Source organism: Anser anser (assembly GCF_964211835.1).
Source record: "Anser anser genome assembly, chromosome: 8".
In the NCBI taxonomy this organism is placed as follows: domain Eukaryota; kingdom Metazoa; phylum Chordata; class Aves; order Anseriformes; family Anatidae; genus Anser; species Anser anser.
In genome coordinates, this window is record NC_139728.1 from 22,541,212 (window position 1) to 22,562,835 (window position 21,624).

At 48.4% G+C, this 21,624-nt stretch overlaps 4 protein-coding genes across 12 annotated transcripts in view; 2 read left to right on the plus strand and 2 right to left on the minus strand.

The window, feature by feature from the left end:
* AKR1A1 (aldo-keto reductase family 1 member A1) overlaps positions 1-2,342 on the plus strand; it is a 21,263-nt gene extending 18,921 nt beyond the window's left edge. For all 5 annotated transcript variants that reach the window (XM_083846955.1, XM_083846956.1, XM_083846957.1 and 2 more), the window contains one exon: positions 1,405-2,342. In XM_083846955.1, coding sequence (XP_083703081.1) covers positions 1,405-1,470 — 66 coding nt within the window. In that variant the 3' untranslated portion in view covers positions 1,471-2,342. The remainder of the gene's footprint in view (positions 1-1,404) is intronic.
* A 1,393-nt stretch (positions 2,343-3,735) lies between these two features.
* On the plus strand, positions 3,736-15,228 carry NASP (nuclear autoantigenic sperm protein). Of its 3 annotated transcripts, none has more exons than XM_083846919.1 (15): positions 3,736-3,914; positions 4,990-5,040; positions 5,618-5,728; positions 6,274-6,354; positions 6,926-7,023; positions 7,739-8,635; positions 10,026-10,108; positions 10,893-10,978; positions 11,101-11,174; positions 12,251-12,439; positions 12,686-12,852; positions 13,258-13,311; positions 13,406-13,477; positions 14,442-14,573; positions 15,062-15,228. In XM_083846919.1, the coding sequence occupies exons 1-15, from the start codon at positions 3,853-3,855 to the stop codon at positions 15,113-15,115; spliced, it is 2,211 nt and encodes a 736-aa protein (XP_083703045.1). In that variant the 5' UTR covers positions 3,736-3,852; the 3' UTR covers positions 15,116-15,228. The 3 variants fall into 3 exon arrangements, with proteins under 3 accessions (XP_083703045.1, XP_083703047.1, XP_083703046.1); XM_083846920.1 differs by having other exon boundaries at positions 3,774-3,914; positions 4,884-5,040; XM_083846921.1 differs by lacking the exon at positions 14,442-14,573.
* A 147-nt stretch (positions 15,229-15,375) lies between these two features.
* Positions 15,376-19,924, minus strand: CCDC17 (coiled-coil domain containing 17). 2 transcript variants are annotated; one of them, XM_083846952.1, is made up of 11 exons: positions 18,612-19,924; positions 18,353-18,528; positions 17,931-18,146; positions 17,699-17,825; positions 17,515-17,617; positions 17,348-17,407; positions 17,143-17,258; positions 16,938-17,060; positions 16,670-16,830; positions 16,317-16,465; positions 15,376-16,005 (listed from the first exon to the last, which is right to left on the minus strand). In XM_083846952.1, the coding sequence occupies exons 2-11, from the start codon at positions 18,518-18,520 to the stop codon at positions 15,984-15,986; spliced, it is 1,245 nt and encodes a 414-aa protein (XP_083703078.1). In that variant the 5' UTR covers positions 18,521-18,528; positions 18,612-19,924; the 3' UTR covers positions 15,376-15,983. The 2 variants fall into 2 exon arrangements, with proteins under 2 accessions (XP_083703078.1, XP_083703079.1); XM_083846953.1 differs by lacking the exon at positions 18,612-19,924 and having other exon boundaries at positions 18,343-18,539.
* Positions 19,925-20,067: 143 nt separating this feature from the next.
* The window catches only part of GPBP1L1 (GC-rich promoter binding protein 1 like 1), a 33,806-nt gene continuing 32,249 nt past the window's right edge, over positions 20,068-21,624 (minus strand). For both annotated transcript variants that reach the window (XM_083846951.1, XM_083846950.1), the window contains exon 12: positions 20,068-21,453. In XM_083846951.1, the coding sequence (XP_083703077.1) occupies positions 21,307-21,453 (147 nt within the window). In that variant the 3' untranslated portion in view covers positions 20,068-21,306. The remainder of the gene's footprint in view (positions 21,454-21,624) is intronic.

The following is a 21,624-nucleotide window of genomic DNA, read 5'->3' on the forward strand; positions in this document are numbered from 1 at the left end:
GGTAGACTGGAAGCAGCTATATGCAACATTGCTTCTGGCAGCTGCTGTTTTGACATGTTGCTAACAAGAATGCTTACCTGAGGAACTGTTTTTTGTAGAGAAAATATGCAGGGGAAAGAAATGGGGTGGTGGTGGTGAGAAATGTGAATTGTGGGAACTTGCACTTGTTGGCTTTCAACTTTTCCTCAAACTATGAGGAAATGTGAAGATACTGTGTTAGTTTTGTCCACTGTTTTAAGGATTGCCTTCAAATAACAGCTTCATTTCAGCTTTTATTTTAATCCGAGCACCAAATACTAAACCTTGACATCTTAGTTTTCTGCTCTATAGTGCCCCAAGTGACTGTTTTCACTCTACCCTAGTTCTCATTGTAAACTAGGGGTTCCAGTTGTTGCTTTTAAATGCATGATTTATTCTAAAAGCTAATAGAAAGACTTGCATCCAAGTGGATACTTGGTTTCAAATTACCTGTGATTCCCTCTGCCCCCATAACATTTTGAGTGATATCGAACATCACAATAATACAAAAATCTTAAATGCATAAAAAGCAGTGATTTGTTTAACGTGACTTATATTAAGCACCTAATGACTGAGTAAAAGTTTTAGCTGAATGATGCTAGTTTGTCACCAGGGGAGGTTTATTTTCTTGCTGATGCCGCATCTAAGTTTCCTCAAACATTACAGGTTGCAGAACAAGGTTTTACCCCAGCTCCTAGTAAATGGGGGTGTTGCAGTGGACTTGATGCATCTAGGAATGCAGTTTATGCATGTGAATGCCTGGAGGTGGGCCATAGGAACTGAGACTTTTGCTTGGCTACATCTGCTTTTGGGCCATCAGGAGCCTTTGTTTCCTGTCAATGAACGTTAGTTTCAGTACTCCCATTTTACAGCTGGAGAAACTGGTTGGCCATGAGTGTTCTTAAACAAGAAGCGTGTTCTTAACTCCTTTGTAGCACTTCTTGTTTCAGTGACGCTATAAATGCTTCAGTGTATGGCCCTGAACAAATTATTACAGTTGATTCATTATATCCATCTGTAAAATTGGCAGCCCAACAACTCTGTCGTGAAAAGATGGGCAAGGGCGCTTACTTCTGCAAAGTGTTTTGAAGTGTGCATGTTGCAACATTTATTCAGGAATGGCTACAAGGCAAAAGGCTCAACTATTCTTAATTCAATTCTTAAAGCCTAAGTAGCTGGAAGAAAGACTCTTGCTTTAGGCTACAAAAAAAAATCTTTCAAAAAGTGCTAAGAGGACTTAGGGGTGGAGGGAACAGCTCTTGATTAAGCTCAGGAAGATGCTCCCAGATGTTTGGGATATGAAGATTTACAAGTTGAAACCATGAAGAACTTGAAAAAGAATGGATCTATATCTTCCTGACATGCATCTGTCTGTTTACTTCACAGGTGAATGGGAAGCCAGTACCAAGAGATGCTGGACACCCCCATTACCCCTTCAATGACCCCTATTAACTACGAAATAAGGTGTTAGAATAACATGCTCCTCTGCATACTTTTCCACAAAGTAATGAGTGCCACAATTTGTCAAAAAAAACAAAACAAAAAAAGTCTAAATAAAACCTTCCTTCCTGAGTAGGATTACTTACAATGTACTGCTTTTAATTGACCTTCCTTCTGGGGGTCCTGTAGCTTCCCTATCAGCGTTTGCAGTCATTGTAATGAATCCACCAGCTTGCCTTGGGAAACATAATATCTTTTGGCATTAGATAAAGAGTGGGAGATTCTAAATGAAGTTCCACACATCATTATCAGGCTAGGGCAATACTTCATGTTTTGTCTGTTGAACGGTTTTGAAATCTTTATTACCATGAGGGGGGGAAAAAGAGGGGAAGGCATGAAAGCATTTTCAGACTAAACTACCCAGCTATCAACTTCAATATTTTCATTAATATTTTATACAGGGAATTAAGTGAAATGTGCTATGGTTGCACTGTGTCTATAAAGCATTCATTAAAACCCAAGTTACCATCCATGCTGCGTGCTTTTTATCCCCTTTGGAATACTCATGGGACTTAAACTCTCTCCTCTTTATTTTCTTTTTCTTTTAATTTCTGTTGATTTGAGGAGAATAAATGCGTAACCTGAAGCAGGCCTTCAGGGCAATCATTCGTATTGCTTGTCACAGGGATAGTTTCTAGCTCTGGAATAACTCTGATTATCCTCTCACAAAAGCCTCAATAACTTTTTAGCAAGTCCTATAGAAATCCATCCTGCCTTTCCCATAAGGTTGTCCAGTGTCTCTTTACCAAAGATGTCCAGTTCAAGTTCTGGAACATCACAGATTTTGTTCTGATTATACAATAAAAGAAAAAAATAACAACCAAGTGTCAGAGGGCCCCTTCCCTTTTAATGTCTCTTTTTTGACTGCTGTCTGGGCTGGCGTATGGGAGAGCTGGTTCTGCTTCCCGTTCCACTGCTGGCCTGCTGGTAACGCTGGACAAGGAATTTGCCTTTTCTGTGCGTCAACCTTCCTACTCGCCAAGTCTCTGTGTTACTCTGGGGCAGGACTAATTTACAGAGTGCTGATACACTATTGTGCAGGACTGGAGCTCAGCCACTAGCAATGTTTTATTTTGTTTCAGTTCCTTAATGAATTGTCATACCACCAGAGCACAAAGAGCATGAAGTCTTGCTACGTACCAGTGCTCCAATAGTGATACCATCTGTGGCCTTAGCAGTGTTATTTAATACTTTGTTTTGGTTTTCTCTACCTGTAAAATATGATGAATGCTCGCCTGCCTTGGTGCAGGCATGGCAGCAAGGCACGGTTTCTAAAGGCCTCTCAGAATTGAAACAAAGGGACTCTTTTAGATCTGATGCCGGTCAGAGATAGTCATAGGCATGACTTCTGTTTTGCTGCTGGACAAAGAAAGCTTAACTGACTGTAAGTGAAATAAAGAGCAATTATTTGTTATGTTTCCCATAGCAATAACAAACAGAACTGGAAGAATAATCCTCTGTATTTAAATAGCTTTAAAAAATGAAAGAATTTGATTGTTTTAGTTTTGATAACCTCTTTTACTCTAGGTCAGTATTACAACTGGGTATCCATCTCAAGTGTAATGTCTTTGCAAGTATTTTCTCTCCTGGGCCTTATAATATGCAGTTGAACTGGACCAAGTCTGTTTATTGCTTGTTGTAATTCTTATGTGAAATGTAAAAAGTTTCTGTGCCTGTGAAGTGTCTCCTAATTCCTGCTGGGTTCTCCTCAGCGCAGAAATGGGCATTTTCACCCTAAGAGAAGTGCAATCCCTGCTTTGCTTTTCCTGAAATAATTTTATTCGAGCTTTTATTGCCCCTCGCCTTACCGCGGCGGGGGCCCGGGGCACTTTTTGGGGTTATGTCCCTGGACGGGAGGGGGCGGTCCCGTGAAGCTCCGCAGCGTTATGTGGGAGCCGCGCGGGGGGCAGCCGAGGCCGGGCCCCCCTCACGGCGGAGCCCTCACAAGATGTCCGCCCCGCGGCCCGGCCGCCCGCCCCGACCCGGCGGGGAGTCCTGGCGCAGCGCTCCGGACTACAATTCCCAGCACGCCCCGCGGCAGCCGGAACCCCGTTTCTTCTCTCCTCCGCGCCTCGCTTGGCACTACACTTCCCAGCGGCAGCGCGGTGCGGCGGCAGGAGCCGCCTCTCGGGACTACACTTCCCAGGGAGCTCCGCGCGGCGGCGCCTTGAGTGCCGGGCGGCGTGCCTGCGCGCGGCATGCTGGGAGCTGTAGTCCGGCGGCTGCGTGCGCGCGCCGCGAGGCGGGCCGGGGCGTGTCCTGGAGGGTATATAGGCGGCCGGAGGGGTAGGGGTCTGCACTCTGCCGCCGCCGCCCTTGTCTCCAGCAGCTTCTATGCAATCCTCGGCCGTCGCCGCTGCCCCCTGCGTCGAGCCCGCGTCGGCCTCCCCGACTAGGTAGGGGCGGCGCGGGGCCGGCCCCGGGCCCGCTGTGTGCGTGTGGTGCCCTGGGGGGGGGGCGGTGGGGGTGAGGGGGCCGCTTCCCGTGCGGCTGACTGGGAACGGGGGGGTTGGGGGCAGCGGGCGGGCTTCCTTGGGACGAGGGGGGGGAGCGTGGGGGCTGGGGGGCGCTGACTGGGCTCGGTGCCCCCTCACTTCCTCCCCCCTCCCGCCGCGGGCGGTGGTACGTGCCGCCCCCCTCCGCCGCGGCCAGCTGGGCCCGCTCGGCTCGCGCCGAGCCACCACGTGACCCCTGCGCGGCTGCTGCCATCTTTGTTGGGGGCAGCCGACGCCGCCGCCGAACCTGCCCGGAGAGGGTGGGGGGGAGCGGTCACGTGGCGCGGGGCCGTCAGCCCGTGAGGAGCCGCCGGCGGGGTTTGGCGCCAAGGGCGGGGGCGGGGCGGCGGCGAGGCGGGAAGGGGCCATTGTCTGTGAGGGGCCGCCGGGCCTGTCACGGGCACGGCGTCCGCGGCTCGGCCTCTGTTCTAGCGTAAATAAACAAACAAATAACCCCCAGACCCTGGTTTAACGCGTATAAATGAATAAACAGCCCTCAGACTTCGACTTAACGCAAACAGATCAGAAAACAGCCCTCAGACTTCGGTTTAACGCGAATAAACAACCCTCAGTCTTTGATTTAGCACAAACAAATGAGTAAATAGCCCTCGGTCTTTGACTTAACACACGTAAATACATAAACAACCCTCACTCTTTGACTTAACACACATAAATAAGTAAATAACCCTCTCTCTTTGACGTAACACACATAAATAAATGAGTAAATACTCCTCAGTCTCTGACCTAACATAAATAAATACATAACCCTCTCTCTTTGAGTTAACACACGTAAATAAATCGATAAATAACCCCCGCGTGCACAACTAACTGACTAACCCCCCACCTTGTCGCTCTCCCCAAAACGCTGAGGACTGGCGGCGGTGGCTGGGCACGGGTAACCCACTACGGCCCCTGGCCTCGCGCCTCCGCCCGCGCTGTGACGACGCTCACGCCCTGCTGCTCCTGTCCCTTGCAGGATGGAAGAGGAACTGGCCGCCCCCTCCACCTCCGCCGACAAAGCAGACGGGTGAGCGGGGCTCCGGGTGCTGCTGGGATCTTGATGAGGGAGGTGGCGCTGGGGGGCCCTCACCTGGGACAGGTGTGGGGCTCTCCTTGTCCTGCTGTCCTGTGGGCATCTGCTCACGTCCTGTCCTGAGGTACGGGGTGGGAACGTGCCCTCTGCAGCACCCTGCTTGAGGTGCACTGAACTGATACCAAGGCTCACATCCATCCGTCTCCTCAGGTGCATCGTCAGAAGCCGTAACTTGCACTTACTCTTCTGTTCTTTCAGCTGGCAAAGCCCTGTGCACCACTGTGTTACATTGCTGTGCAGCCCCTGGTATATTTTATTGAGCATCCTTTGTCATGCCCAGGTCTGACACCCTCTTCGTGCAGCAGTTGTTAGAATTAACCTATTTGGCCTTGGGCATCAAAACTAAAAGCTGCTCCAGACTTTAAAATAAAATCTTGGTAGTGGCACTCGCTTTAATGTCTGCAGCTCACTTAAATTGAGCTGACTAGGTCTTGAGAGCTGGGTATGAATCCGACACGTACTTTTCTGATTACTATGGAAACTAACAATTCTGCATTTGATTTTCTCCTAGTATGGATGTGGATGGAGAATCCAAGAAACTATTGGGTTTAGGACAGAAACACTTGGTAATGGGGAATATTCCAGCTGCTGTTAATGCATTCCAGGAAGCTGCAAGCTTACTGTAAGTAGTAAAATGTTTTGTGTATTTTTGTAAGGACTGGCTTTCAGCTTGACTACGCTGATGTGGTTCATACAAGATTTAGGTTTTTACATTATGTATGTTGTCATATTTATAATACAACTGAGGAGAGTGCTTAGGTGTAGGACAACACTGTAGTTGGTGTGTAATGTGGACAGCTTTTGTAATGATAATTATTAGTGCAGTTCTGTAGGAAGGAAAAAGGATTTGAAATTTTATTTTGCCTCACATAGTTCTCATGTAGTCTGTTAATGTGAAAATAAAGGAGTCGTGTAACTTGCCCATTCTTCGCTACTCTTGATCAGTCCCCAAGGGTGATACGTCTTGGGTTTTTAGTTTAACTTGCTTTGCTGGATGCTTCTGAGATACAGCTCTAAATAAGTGAGAGGGACATTCGTCCATTGTTCGAAAATGGAAGACGAGCTTAGGAAACTGATTCTTTGTGTCCAGGAACTCTTAGCTTTAAAGTTCAGGTATCAAAACCTCCAAAACCAACAGAGGCAAATAATGCTTCATTACTTTTGTAGGGGTAAAAAATATGGTGAGACAGCGGATGAGTGTGCAGAAGCTTTTTTTTATTATGGAAAATCTCTCCTGGAGTTGGCAAGGTATGCTAACAGTTGCTCGTTTACGGTGCCTGTCCTTAAATGTATGGTACGCTTCCTTCAGGTGGTTTATAGCTGAACAGTAAGTAATGGGTGTGCATCTTCTCCAAAGAAATAGGAGTGACTGTCTTGAGAGGCTGTAACACTCAATTTCTGAGAGTGAAAAATGGTATCAGAAATAAAGCTTCTGGCAGAAAAACATTCCAAAGTAGCGTAGGTACTATCTGCTGTGGCTTGTTCACTGTTATTTAAGCAATGCTTTGTAGTAGCTGCATTTTTTAGGAACCATTTGACAAATATCCATACTTCTCTAGAGGGAAATGTTATTTACAATGTTAGTAAGTAGGTTTGTCTTCTAAGCACCTGTTACTGTCAAGGAAGCATGCAGCGTGTCAGGCATCCAGATCAAGAGTCTGGCTGGGGTAACAGTTTTGTCCTCGTATAGGCAGGGTTGTGCTAGAGCCTCGTATGCACAGAGTTACGCTGGGTGGAACAGGCCATGGTGTTGTAGCTTCTATGGTTAAAGTGGTGTAATTACAAGAGCCAAGGGATAACAAACTCTTATTCCCTTTAGAATGGAAAATGGTGTATTGGGAAATGCCTTAGAAGGGGTGCAGGTTGAAGAGGAAGGAGAGAAAGCTGAAGACGATTCCGCCTTACCGGCTGCTGATGGTATGTAAAGCGGTCGGTCGTGCCACGGAGGTACCGAGCTGCATTTTCTTGTCTAAATGGTCCAAGTCCTGAATGTTGAAATCCCAAGTAGTCAGAAGCATTCTGACATCCTAGCAGCCAGAATGGACTATTTTGTTCTTCTAATCTTGCTTAAAGGTTGAACAAAACCTCCCAAACTTCTACGAGGAACTGATTGCATAAGCATGTGTGAAGGGTCACCAGATGTCTGTGTCCTGAAACACTGCGTTCAGACTTGCTTTCTTGAGCTTCAGTCAACTTGAACTGCTTCGTAACCTTGTGGCAGTACAGTGTCTGTAGTAGGACAGGTCAGTCTGTAAATAAAGTCCAAGGATGGTAACTATTTTATCCTACCTGCAGCTGGAGGTAATACAGGAATTCCTGTCGATCCAGACTCTTAAAGCACTGGCATCTCTTGCTTAGCTGTGACTAAAAAATGCTAGCGCGCAAAACTGCACACTGCTTGAGCGGCCGCTTGCAATAATTCAGTCTGGGGAAGGGGAAGGGATTTGCTTAGTTCAACTATGTTGGTTGCATCCTAATAGCTTGTGTTCTGAAAAGGAAGTTTTTAGGAGCGTCATTTAACTTGATGACAAACCAACACGCTGGCTGAGGGTCTGAGGGTGGTGTTGTCAGTGCCCGTTAATGTCTTTATCACTAAACTCGAAGAAATGTTTATGCTTCCTCAATCATGTAGAAGAAGCAAGGGAGGAGTTGAGAGAACAGGTATATAACGCCATGGGGGAAAAAGAAGAGGCCAAAAAGTCTACAGAAGGAACTCCAGTACTAACCGAGAAGGAAGTCAAAACGGAGGATGTGGAAATGGAAGATGGGACGGAAGAAAAGCCAAAGGAAGAAGCAACTGCTGACATGGACGTAAAGGTTGAAGAGGCTAAAGAGAAGGCAGAGGCTTCTGTGGAAAAAGAATTAATTTCAGAAGAGCAAAAGCAGCAGATGGCTGTGGAAAAGACGACTACAAAAGAGGAGGCAGCTGTGGAAGAGAAGGCAGTGGAAAAAGAGCAGAATACAAAGCATGAAGAAGAGGTAGCAGAGGCAACTGAGGAGAAGGACAGGATGACAGAAGTGTCGGACAAGGAACCAAAGGCGGCTGTGGAAGAGGCTAAGTCCACAGAAGCACCTGTGGAAGAGAAAGGAGAGGCAGGAGAGCAGACAACAGAAGCAACAGAAAAAGAGGCAGCCGTCAAAAAGGGAGAGGCTATAGAAGGGCAGGCAGAGGCAGCCGTGGAAGAGAAGGCATTGTCACAAGAAGTGACAGCGGAAGGGCAGGCAGCCGTTACTGCGGAGCAGAAAGAAGCTGCAGAAGGGCAGGCAGAGGCAGCTGAGCAGAAGAAGGTGGAGGAGAAAGAGCCAGTAGAGACAGCTACAGAAGAGAAACCAGCTGAATCTAAAGAGACAGAGTCCTCAAAGGAACCAGTGCCCACAGAGGGCAACGAACCATCTAATGACGTGGAAGAAAAGGCTGAAGTAGCAGCTAAGGTAGAGAAAGAGGAAAAGAAAGATGACCTGATGGAAGAGGGAGAAGGTGCTAAGGTAGAAAAAGAAGAGAAAGATGACCTCATGGAAGAGGGAGAAGGTAACAGTGAGGAGAAAAGTACTTGTGGGTGGATGACTTGATGGATTTGGCTAACAATGGGTAAAGTGTTCCATTCAGAATTTTCTGTTTGCCTTAGAATAAGGAAAAGGCACTGTAAAGGGGCTCTTGGGGATTTTATATCCAAGTAACTGGTTTTGGTAAAGTTTCAAGGAACAGTGAATAGTCTCAGTTTTCTCTAGACTAACGCTTAACTAACTGCAAAGCAAATCTTGCTTTAAAGCAAACTTACAGCCCTGTGAGATCTGTAAGTAATGGCTAGGCTGGTGGAGAATCCTGAATGGATGTTCACTTGCATGCATCTGGGTTTACTGCACTAACCTCCAAATAACTTGAAGCACACGTTGCCTCTGGTTATAACCGTATTTTAAAACAGTGGAGCAGGAAAATAAGAACAGCTGAATGCAAAACAAGATGGTAAATTTACTTTTCAGGGGGCAGGGAAGGAACTTTCCATTAGAGTCTTTCTGGTAGTAATTAAAAGTGACAATTTGGCTGGAGAACCTAAACTTAATTTGCCCTGGGACTTGAAGGCTTATTGCATCTACTGCAGTCTTCCAGCTACCTAGCTTTTTCTGCCATTCTGCTTCCCTGCTTCATTATGGCTGTTGTCAGGATTACGTTAAGTTGCCTGGCAGAACGTGTACGCTTTGCTAACGTAGTACATGCGTGGTCTTAGAAGGCCATTGCCTTCTGTGGGACAAGTTAATCAATAAACTGATAATTGCAGCTTGGCTTGTCAGCAGCTCAGCTGCACGGGAAGAGCCTTGTTGAGTGGCAAGTCTTGAGACCGAACAGTTCTGTGTGCTGAGAGGGCTCGTGCTGCTCAGCACAGTGAACGCCGAGGGGTGAAGCAGCGCCTAGAGAGGTGTCTGGCCACAGTGACTGAAATGCAAACCAAGAGAATAGCTACCCACACTTTCTTGTCCTGCGAAAGGACTGAAATGAGGAATGTGAATTCAGAAATGGTCTTATCTGTACGCAGCTTGGCAGCTATCTTGCTGGAAACGCTTGTTATCTGTAGCATGAAGTCCAACAACTGACCAGTGCCTCCAGGGCTGCTCAGGATCCCACGGCTTCAGTGGGGGTTCACAATGCATTTGTGAGATCTGACTTCTAGGTAAGTTTCTGTTCTAGTATGAAGTTAAACTTAAATCAAGGACTAAGGTTGCCTTGAACTACCTTAGTCTACAGCGCTAACAATTTCAGCAAGATGGCTGCTGCTGGGAATCTAATGTTACCTGTGCCCTTCTCACATCCCACCTTTAACCTCTCCCTGGAAGGATAAGGGCTGGATAAAATATTCTGCCTGGCTCCATGTGAAGGAAGCATCGTAACAGCAAGTGTTCTCATTCAACTACTTTCCTTCTAGAAACAGAAGAATCTGAAGAGGAAGATAAAGAAAATGATAAAGCTGAAGATGATAAGGAGAATGAATTGACAGTGGAAGACAAGGTGAGACTGCTGAGCTCTGATATTGGCGCTCTTGCAGGAGTGTAATGTCTGTCTAAATGTCCCTTTAAGTTTGTAAAAGCTCGCTTGTGTTTCATTTAGTCCTGCATAGGAAATTACTTCTGTTTAGAAATCAGCATTGCCGAAGGAAGGGACATCATTATGCATAGTCTGTATTGTAGGACCTTCTTGTGTTTTTTCTTTCTGTGATCTTGTGTTTATTTAGCTAACACTGAAACAAATGCCTACAGTCTATAGGCTGGTAACGCGCCCTGGTAAATGCAGGGGTGGGCTTCAGCAGGGAGGGCTGCTTTAGCTTGTCACTACAGTTACTTATTTGAAACAGTTCTTTGTTGGTTTTTGTTGTTGTCTCACTGAGACACTGAGTGCACCCAGTCCAGTAAGTAATGATTAAGATGGGGAATTCATGGAAACTGTTGTGCTGCTTAAACCTGAGGAGGTAGCTTGATGGAGCAGTTTGTACTGGAAGAAATCTGAGCCCTATCTGCATGTTGCTAAGCATGATAGACACCTGTCTTAACTAGAATACCTCTGCCTTAGACTACTCTAATGGAGCTCAAAAGCCTATTTAAAAAAAATAAAAGAACATCAATGTCTATTTTTTTTTAAAAAGGAACATTAACTCCTTCAGTGATTAGCTTATCTTAATAGTAATGTAAGCCCCTGTCTTATTCTCAGGATAATACTGGTGTTTGGTGCCCTGTTATTTCTGGGGAAGGCGGAGGGGAACGCTGCATCAACTGATGACATAAATGTGCATTTTTAGTCTTTACAGGAAAGTGAGGAGGAAGAAATTGGGAATCTTGAGCTAGCCTGGGACATGCTGGAGTTAGCGAAAGTCATCTACAAGAGGTAAAAAATCAAGCTGTAATTTGGTTGTCTGCGAGAGAGTGGGAGGGAGTCGGGAGGTGGTGTAGGCATAATGCTAGGTATTTAGGTGTTCTCATGGAAATGGCTTTTTTTCCTTGATTTAGAAAAGAAACGAAAGAAGCTCAGCTTCATGCGGCTCAGGCTCATCTAAAGCTAGGAGAAGTCAGCATTGAATCCGGTAAGCAGTGCTAATTCTTATGTTTATAGCTCTGGGTTTCATTTTGTCACTTCCTATTTCATACTTCAGAATGAGTAGAGGTAACTGCAGTCTGATAAGATGGAGGGGCACGTATTTTTTCTAATTATAATAGTACAGCCTTATGAGAAGCTTTTTTAATCGATGGATGAACAAGTGAGTTCCTTAAACAGGATATTCCATGCTATTCCAGAAGAGCAGGAGGAAGAGATGAGTAAGAAAGAGCTGGTGTTAGAGCAGAGCACGAGGCTGTTTCATAGACAGGGTTTGGTTTAGCTTCAGAAATTGGGAAAGACTCTTTCCTTATGGAAGTACTCAGTCACTGAGCTCAGAGGGAAGTGTCAGGTGCCAAGCCACTTCTGGAACATAAAGACTGCAAATAAAAAATGGCTGATGCTATTGGACTTTCTAAAATAGTGTGGTACAGCTGGGAAAGACCCTGATGCACCAGGAAAGCATAGGCAGCAAGCCTCTGGTTTGTGCCTTCTAACATGTCTGTCTGCCCTTCACTTGAAAACGTGTTTTTTTTTTTATCTTATTAAATCAAAGTAGGGGTGTCATCTTCCTCTACAGTAAGCATTGGAAATAATGTGACAGGCTTCTGGACAAGGGTTACAAAGTGAGGGTTGTGTTTTGTGTCACTAGAGCACTCAGTGGGGTGCTGGACTGGAGAAGGTAGCAGGGGACTACTCACCTCCAGGTCAGCTGCAGTTCTGACCGGTTATATTCAACTCGTGATAGGGGAAATACCATATATAATAGATTAGTGTGCCTGGTTTTGACTTGGCTGTTTAGTTTATTGTGGTATTGTAAACAGACAAAGCACCTAGAGGAAATGGACTCAGTCTTTTTCTGAGGGGAAGGCAGTTTTGGACTTCTGAGCGCTGTCACCTGCTAATAGGAGAGCAGCCTGTTGCTGAGCTTAACTTATACTCACTGGTACTTCTCTTCTTGGGCTGTATGAAGTGGAATAAAATACGTAGTAACTGAATGAGGGTGTAGATGATGCTTAGATAAATGCGTGTTGTTTGTAAAGACCGTATGGCTTGCTCCTATAGAAAACTATGTGCAGGCTATAGAGGAGTTTCAGGCCTGTCTGGCCCTGCAGCAGAAATACCTGGAGGCTCACGACCGCCTGCTTGCCGAAAGCCACTACCAGCTGGCGCTGGCCTACCACTACAACAGCCAGTTCGACGAGGCAGTTCTGCAGTTTGGCAAATCCGTAGAAGTCATTGACAAGAGAATGGGTGAGTAGATGTCTGAAATGGCCTCGCAAAACAGAGAGCTTTCACAAATCAAAACTGACTTTGTTAATTGCCCTGAAAGCAATTACGTATGCTTATTACCTTGTCGAGCAGATGTTTGGTAACAGCCTATACTAACATCTGAACAGCCAAACAGCTCCTGTTGGTGGGCACTTGCCTCTGGGAATTGGTAACTGGACAGTGACTTTGTGTGGAGGGTGTTTTGCCATCGTAACGATGTCGTTCTAGCAATGCTTACTGAACGAATAAAGAAGGCAGAAAGCGGGTCCCCTGAAGATGAGAAGGAGATCGAAGAACTAAAAGGACTTCTCCCTGAAATCAAAGAAAAGATAGAGGATTCAAAGGAGTCTCAAAAGAGTGCAAGAGTAGCTGAGCTGGCACTGAAAGCAACTCTGGTTAGTACATCCTGCTGTTTCCTTTCAAGCAAACATTCTTCCAGTGAGATTTGAAGTAAACCAGTTCAGATCAAGAAGAGAATTAAGGCAGCTGACATCTGAAAAGATTAATAGTAAATACGCTGAAATTAATTGCTCCAAACTAAACTGGACTTCGGTAGGCTACTAGAGTAATTAAATATATAAAGGCTAGAAATGATAGTTAAGTCAAATGTGAGACTTAAATGAGTGTTACATCATTACGTGAACCTTTCTTCTGTCTATCCTGTATATAAGTGTAGAAGCAGAATGTAAAGTTCAGACATGGAGTTGGGTTTTCTTCCACTTTCGAAACCAGTACATTGGCCTTGTGTGAATAGATGGCAGAACGTGCTGCTTAGCTGGTGTTCTTCTGCTTTCCTTCAGGTTGGAACTACGTCTGGCTTTGCACAAAGTGAAGACAGTGGTTCGGTTTCCACAGTAAGTCGAACAAAGATAGATGTTGAAGAATTCATGTCTGCTTTAAAAATTGCTGTTTGCTGTTAGTGATGTGTCATTGTCTGTTTTGTAATAGATTCCAGTAAGAAAAGCAGCAGATGGAGCATCTCAGTGCGTTACAGACATCTCTCACCTGGTCAGGAAAAAGGTGAGTTCAGAAATGACCAGCTGAACAAACAGGGAGGTTAAGCCAGGGGTACTTTAACAACCTAATTGGATTTCTTAGCTTAAGGCTTTTCCTCAACTTAGTTCTGTAACACCTGGAAAAAGAAAAACACTCTAAAAGTAATAAGAGATCATGTGAGAAACTCCTTTCCACTGGGAGCTAATCAGTCTGGGAACCATCCAGCCTCCAGGAGAATAGTTGGTGATGGTTCAGCGCTCTGCCTGACCCACACTGGTTTAACTTCAGAGCTGAATTGTGTGGCTTGTGGAGGTGTTCTGAACAAACGCCCTGCTCTGCTGAGAGCATGCAAGAAGAGCAGGGCAGTGTATAGATCTTGAAAATAAAAAAAAAAAAAAAGGCAATTAACCAGGCTGAATTGGATTCCCTTCTTTCCAAGTGGAAATGGAGAATTGGACTTGCAAAATACCAAAGCCAATCTAATGTATAGCCATGCTAAATTGCCTCTAAATGAGAAAAATAAGATAACTTTTAAAAGAACCTAGTGCTCAATGTATAGTGTTATTTTTTTTGCCCCCAGAACTGATATTGCTGATATTGCTAAAATTATCCCATATGGAATCTTGTTTATTATATTGTGTAGTGTTGTGGCGCAGCCTTGTCAGTTACATTAGCCTGTGTGAGAGTTCAGGTTTGCCTGGAGTGATTTTTACAATCACAGCAGTAACATGCTCCCCTGCTAAACTCTAACTAAGGATAATTCTGCATTATATATACTAGCACTTGAGTAATATCCTACTGGTTATACTTTGTGATTGAGACCTTTGTTCCAAAGCTTCAGAGCTTTGTTTAAATCCTAATACTTAAGTATTTATCTTGAACCTGGCAAGTAGAGGTTGAGTAGATAACGTGCAATGACATCTAGATGCTAACTTTCTAAAAACACTTAAATTTGTCCATAGTGAAGACTAAACAATTTTGTCCTCAGAGGAAACCAGAGGAGGAGACTCACCAGGGAGACAATGAAGCTAAGAAATCTAAACCAGAACCGGCTGTCAATGGTGGTGGTGGTGATGCTGCCCCCAGTGGAAATGAGGTTGCAGAAAAAATGGAAGAGGAGGTGGGCAGTAGAGTCAGGAGTTGGTGCCTTGTGGTTTTTTTTTTTTCCTTCCCCTTCTGTTAAGGAGTGGTTTTGTGCCTGGCTGGTTTTATTGCCTGCTGGTCTTCACGGGGCTTCCTGCACGACGGGGAGTATTCCAAGCTGACGGGATGCATGTTGTGCTGGGGTGTCTGACACCAAGTGAGCTGGGCAGATAACAGGCTGCGCAGCTGACGGGTGGGACAGGAACGTGTGTGCTGGGGCTCTGGGGTTTGTTGGGCTGAACTACAGCACAGGGCCTGTTACTGCAGCAGAGTGCTCCAGGGTTTTAATATTGCTCACCTGGGCTACAATTGTTAACGTCTGTTGTGGTTCTGGGCTCTGAAGACCAGCAAAGCATGCCTAGTTTTGTTTTCAAACTGCAAAAACGGTGAACTGCTGCATGAATTGATGCTGTAATGCGGTGTTTTGTTTTGTTTCTTAAATCAAATCTTTCTCTTTTCTTTTAGACAGAGAAGAGGCCACAAGCAGAATCAGGGGCTACAGTTGAAAGCACAGTATGATAATTCTTTAACCTTGGACACTCCTCTCCTTACAAGGAAAATGGTTTTGTATATAGTGTATTTTTTCACTTTTTGGCAACTTTTGTATGACTTCAATAAAGATTGTAAGCAAATGTTCCTTGTTTTACCCTTCCCAATAAAAGCTCCCCACTTTTGCTCCTCATGGCCCTGGGGGTGCAGATCTTCCCCCCCCCCGGCTGCTGCTGGGCTCGCTGCTCCTGGGCAAAGCCTGGCCCACTGCTGTGGCACCTCCCCGGGCCCTGGGGGTGTTGGGGAGGTGTGATAAGAGCTTGTCTGGCCCCTGCAGCCAGTGCGGGTTTTCAGCCTGGCCTGCTCAACCTCCACGTGTGCCCTTCTGCTCTGCCAGAACATGTGTTCACACGGGAGCAGGGGTTGGTGGCACCTTGCAAGCACTTTGGTGGTGCTTCCCCTGCCCTGAAGCCCTTCCCAGGGGTGTTTGTGCTGGAGATCGTGTTCCCTGCCTCCCTTCTGGCTTGCGTTGGGCAAATTGCTGCATTGGCCACGTTCACGGTGGCTGGGACGAGAGCACAGAGGTGGCCACAATTTAGACCCAAAGTTTTGCAGTGTTTCAGTGCTGGGCGTGAATTTCTGCAGCAGGGCTGGGGCAGGGGCCCTGCTCTGCCCACCTGTACTTGCAGGACCTGGTGGTGGAGGGGGCGTGTGCCCCCAGCCCTCTGCCTGCCTTGGGGGACAGGTACATTTGTCGAAAAAGAAGGCTGAGAAGTGAAGAGCAGCAGGGGAAGCCGTTTATTAAACACCCAGCTCAGGGCCTCCAGTATGGGGGGGAAATCTTGCCGTGGTTTTTGCTGCGTCCTGGCTTGAGCCATGGGTACAGCCTGTGAAGCTTCTAAAAGTGGCTGGGGATGTGTCTGGTGGGGTAAGCAGCAGGGAAAGGGGGGTGAGAAGAAAAGTTGTGCTTCTCTTTCCCTCCTGCTGTTCCCCAGGCTGACCAGGACAAAATGACCCCGGTGTGTGGGCAATGACAATGCATGCCACCCCGCCCCTGCTGCCAAAATTCCCAGCGCCTCCGTGGTCCCAGGATGGCCCCATGCACATCCCTCAACCACCACCACTCCCCAGCTGGCCCCAAGCCTGCAGCTGTAACAGCTTTTGCCATCCCGTTATCACTCTGGTGATTAGTAACGCCCCGATTTCCTGCTCCAGCCCGTCCCCATCTCACCTCCGGGGGGGTTCGTGCTCTGCTGGCGGCTCCCGAGCAGGAGGGGGGTCCTCCAGGGCTGCCATGGGGATGCCAGGGAGGCTGGGGGCGGCGGGCAGGCGGCTGGGGGCTGGGGGGCTGCCTGGCCCCAGGGCTGGTCCCGGAGACTCCTGGGGAAGGAGAAACCTGGCGTTAATGGGACTGGGAAGAGGGGCTGTGGTCACAGAGCATATCATGCCCACAGTTCAGCACCTGGGGGGGGGGGGGCGGAAATACGTCCTGCTGCAGCCAAGGGAGCAAATGCTGAACCAGTACCCTGGAAATCCCCCTCCCGAGGCGAGGGGCTCCTCTGCACCCAGGGACGACGCTCTTACCTTGAGAAACCCTGGCAGAGACCGGGCTGGTGGGAGCTGGGGGGGTGGGAGGACGGGGGGGATCGCCCGCGGCCCTGTCCCCTCTGCCTGGCGTCTCAGCATCCCCACCTCTGCCTGCAGCTGGGCCAGGTCCTCCGCGTGCTGCTGGGCCGCCAGCGAGCCTGGGGATGGTGGCTCGTCACCGTGGTGCTCATCTGGCTGCCAGCCCAGAGGCAGCAGGGTGCTGTGGGGAGGCGGTCAGTGGGTGCCCCGTCTCCCAGTCACCTACTGGCATCAGCTCGCCTCGCCTTCCGGACCTTCAGTGCCAGGAGCTCGTCCTCCAGCCGCTGGTTCTCCAGCTCCACGGCCAGCAGCACCGCATCAAGGTCCTGCGTGCCGGCCCTGGGGCGCTCTGATGGCACGGCCAGGGGCGCCTCAGTGGGGACAGGGGGCCACGACCCCAGGCTGGGATCTGCACTGGGGCTGCCACTTACCCGTCCGCCGCGCTGCCCTTTTCTCCAGCGCCGTGGCCTCCACCTGGAGGTTGAGCAGCTGAGCCAGGATGGCCGCATCATGGCCACCACTGCGCAGGTAGGACAGCATCAGGGCCCTGCCATGGCACCAGTGTCAGCTGCAGGGCGTGGGGGGGGGGGGGGGCTCTGCTGGGCACCTGGGTGCCCACCCACCCTCGGCTCTCACCTGGCCTCAGCAGCAAGCGGCCCAGCGGGCGGCAGGAGGGCGCTGAGGTGTAGGGCGGTCCTGGGGTGGAAATGGGCCATCTGGGGGCAAAGGCCCTTTTTTGGGGAGCAGCCCGGGTACTTCCCCCGGAGGGGTGCTGAGCCCTGCTCGCCCTTGCTGGGACTCACCCTCCGTGCGGGTGTCCGGCCTCACCCCGCAGTGCCTCTGGGGATCGCCTGGGCTTCGGCCGCAGCTGCTCATCCGCCAGCACCGCCAGGCGCCGGCACAGCCCTGCGGGGTGGCAAAACGTGTTACTCCCCCCCACCCCAGGAACCACAGCCCCATCACCCCAAAACCTCTGCCAGTGCCTACCCGCTCTCTGCTGCTCCAGCTGCTGGGTCCTCGCCCGGATTTCAGCCACGTGCTGCTTGTGGGCTTCCAGCAGCTCCGGTGCCCGCAGGTGCCCCTGTGGCAGGGCCGGCCGCTGGCTGGGCTCTCCCTGCGGCACAGGGGGAGGCGGTGGGCAGGAGGCACGAGCCCCACAGGGCTGGGGACAAAGCCTGCACCCCGCTGTGGGTGAGTGGAGCTGGTGAGGTGGGCGCACCTGCTTTGTCAGCCCGCTGGCAGCAGGCTGCTGGGTGCTGTGGCCACCAGGCTCGGTGGCACGGAGCAGGGCCCTCTCGCGGGGTGTGAGGATGTCCCCCAGGGGCGCCCCCCGGGCTCGCCTCGGCCCCCGTGGTCCCAGCATGGCCGGAGGGAGCCCAGAAAGCAGGAGGAGATGGTGTTGCTCGGCATGGTCTCCATTCTGGGACATCCCAACCTCAGGGAGGTAAACAAGAAGGCAAAAAAAAAAAAAAAAAAAAAAAAAAAGCTGAATACCATAAACTTTTCTGACTTTCCCAAACTAAGTACTGACGGTTGCAGCATCCCCCATCTCAGAGTGGGATGCATCCAGCTGACGCCAGCAGGACACCCCATTTCCTCACCCACGTCCCCATCCCCACGCCTGACCCAACCTCGCGGTACCGAGGGGTCCTGAAGCCTCCTGGCCCTGCCCGGGTCCCCCCTGGGGCCATGGGAGCTGCTGTCCCTCAGTGTCCCAACGCAGAGCCGCTCCTGGTGCGCCCGCAGCAGCGGCCGGGAGCTGAACGCCATGCGGCAGCTGGGGCAGGTGAAGGCTCCTGCGCCCGGCATTGGGCACCCTGCAGAAAGAACACCCAAATCGCACCTGTGTGAGCCCGGCCCGGGTCAGGGTCCCTCCTCTGGCCGGGGCTGCCGCACTGACCTGCTCAGGGTGAGGTGGCTGTGGCGGTGTTTGGTTGCCAAGGTGGGAAGGGAGGTGCTGAGGTGCTGGGCAGGCCCTGCCCAGGCTGGCAGTGAGGGCGGTGGTGCAGGGCTGGCAGGGCCAACAGCTCCCAGAGCCTGTCAGGACCATTACGGTGCTGCCTCTGTGGGGCTGGAGCCCCTGGCCTTGTCCCACCCCAACCCGCTGCAGAAACCACCCTCACCTGCAGTTAACAGCCCATCAGCCTCAGCCCCTTCCATCTTGGCCCATTTCAGACCTTTCCCCACCCCGCGAAGTGCCCTGCCTCACACCCGGCCTTCCCGTGCTTTGCCCTGCAGCCATCCCCTGCTGGCTGGCTCTTCAGCTGCCACCTCCATAACTTAGCTCCCAGGGGTTCCTCAGCCATGTTCCCCTCAGCACCGCCCTCAGTCCCGGCCCTGCTTTACGAGCCCTGAGGCGAGGAGCGCCCGCTGGCTCTTCTCAGTGCTGGCGGCCTCCCTCCCGCCTCACCCCTGACACCAGGCACAGGCCCTCAGCAATTCGCTTCAGAAAAACCCACTCTGCTGCCTGATGTTCCCCAAAGTAAGCCCGTACCTTCGCAGTACTTTCACCGGTGTTTGAACCCCACAAGGCCTGTCAGAGGACAGAGGCAGGGAAGCTGAAAGGAGCCAGGCCTCAAGGGCCCATGAGGCACCTCAGGCTTTGGTGTCCCCGCCCCAGGCAGAGCCCTGATGTGAGCCAGGAATCAGAGCAATCCCCTGCTGCTTTTCAACAGCCCATTACACGCGGACTTGTTTTAAACTTACCTAGCTTATTGACAATAATCCGTTCTCGTAATTTTTACACCTAACTTCCTACATCAGGGAGGGGGCAGCAGCAGCACATTGAACTAAACCCATACAGCTTTTACAGACAGGTCACATTTGAAAGCAGCTGAGTGGTACGACCTTTAGAAAAGAATCAGATGATCTGTGAAATGTCTTACAGGAGCCCGAGAGCACTCCCCAGCAGACCCAGTGACTTGAGAGCAGCTTCCAGCCAGCAGGGATGAAGAAATACCTGCTGCCAGCCCTCCTCACAGGCAGGAGGTTAACATCAGTGTCCAAGTGAGAATGTGAGCTAAAAGCACAGCTAGAACAGCATACATCTGCTAGAAATGTTCCCTCGAGTACCGATGCAGAGACATGGCTAAGCACCATAATTTCATTACACATCTATCCTTTCTGCCTGACCAGCAGGAGTGGATTGAAAAACAAGACCAATGGTGAAATCCTGCCCCTGCTGAAGGCAGACTGTCCCCCTCAGTTCGGTGAGACCAGGATTTCTTATTTGATGTGCAACTCCATCCAACCAACCTGCAAACAGTGGACAACCATGCGAATACTTTCCGATCCAAAATGTTTGTGTACAAGCTGAACTTAAAACAGACAGTGAAATAGCTTAGGCCACAACTGAGTTGTTTGTAAAATCCTTTTTAATCTAATAGAAATGTTTTCATGAATTTTTAAAAAAGATTTCAATGAAAACAGCTTTGGATTCAGACATACCCTTGCCATGTTGTGAACATAAACAGCAGCATTGCACTAGGAACAGGAAGTGACACCGACCAGTCGAGCTTCACTATTTTGTATGAAGCGGAAAAAAAAGCAAACTGCTTTAGTGGAAGATAATTCAAATTATTTTAATTTCTTTTTTGTAAAAAAAGACAAAACCAAATATGGGCTATCATCTCACCATTGTCTTCCCTCTCCCCTTTTAAAGGAAGAATTTAGCTTCTGCAGTCTGAGCACTACAGCAATGTTTGCCAAGTGGAAAAAATACAGTGGGAGAAGCAGCTATTTAACCCCAGTACTATTAGAACCCCAAAGTTGCAAGTCCCTTTACAGGAAAGCTTTTCTTACATAAGAAAGACAATTAGAATTGGCAAACTGATGCAAAATATTTATTCCAAGTTAGTTATTTTTGATGCAGTAGTTTTTCCCCCTCATACAGACTCAATGTGATAGTCACTTTTTTAAATCTGTAAATAATGTTATCAAAATAATCTTAATCTTTGAAATCTCACAAAAAATTTATATTTTACAATCCACCCTGAATATCAAGGCTGCAAGAAGAAGAACACAAACAATTCCTATATCCAAATATTTTACAGCTGTACCCAAAAAAAGAAAACCACAAACGCCTGGTTAAGTGATGAAGCTCCCCGAGCCGCCAAAAAAAAATAAAATAAAAAATTCATGTTATTAGCATTAATTTAACATAATTAGAACTTCAATAGCCATTTTGTCATTGACAATGATTGTTTTAGCACATTGTTACCGCACGACATTATGTAATGCAGGCGGCACTGTTAGAAGCTTGTTGTTGCAAAGATCAGTCAGTCACTGGTATCCTGCTTACAAGACTGAACTTGTGCACTGCCCCACAAGGGATTTTTGTCAAAATTTTGCTAGCTGCACAAACTTCTATAAGCATTAGGGCAAAACCAAAAGAAAAAGCTAAAGAAGCCAATTTCTCTCTTCTTTGGGATACAATTATTTCCCTTGTGCATGAAGTATCAACAACAGAAGAAAAAACTGAACAGACTGGAGACAGAATAAACTCTGTTTAGTTTATACAACCCCAAACACATGTTGAACTATGAACTGAGTTTATTGGGTTGATTTTATTTATTTCAATTTTCTTGTGCCCAGTCTCAGGCATCGTCATCTGAAGTTTCACTGCTACTAGTTTCTGTGTCTGAGTCCTCAATCTTTGTCTTAAAAGTGCTTCTCCAGTGGAACAACAGGCTGGAGCCGCGGCCCTGAAGAAATCCATTCTTCCCAAATCCGTTTCTTCTTCGCTGTAGGAATGAAAGCAAGTTTTAAAATAAGCACGAGTATGGAGAATAACTGTCCCACGCCATCTGTGGACATCAGTTATATGTTTAACTGTATATACACATGCTCTGTATGGATAATTTAGAGTCATCAATTGGACTACAATTTCATTAGTTGCCTTCTGCACTACAGGA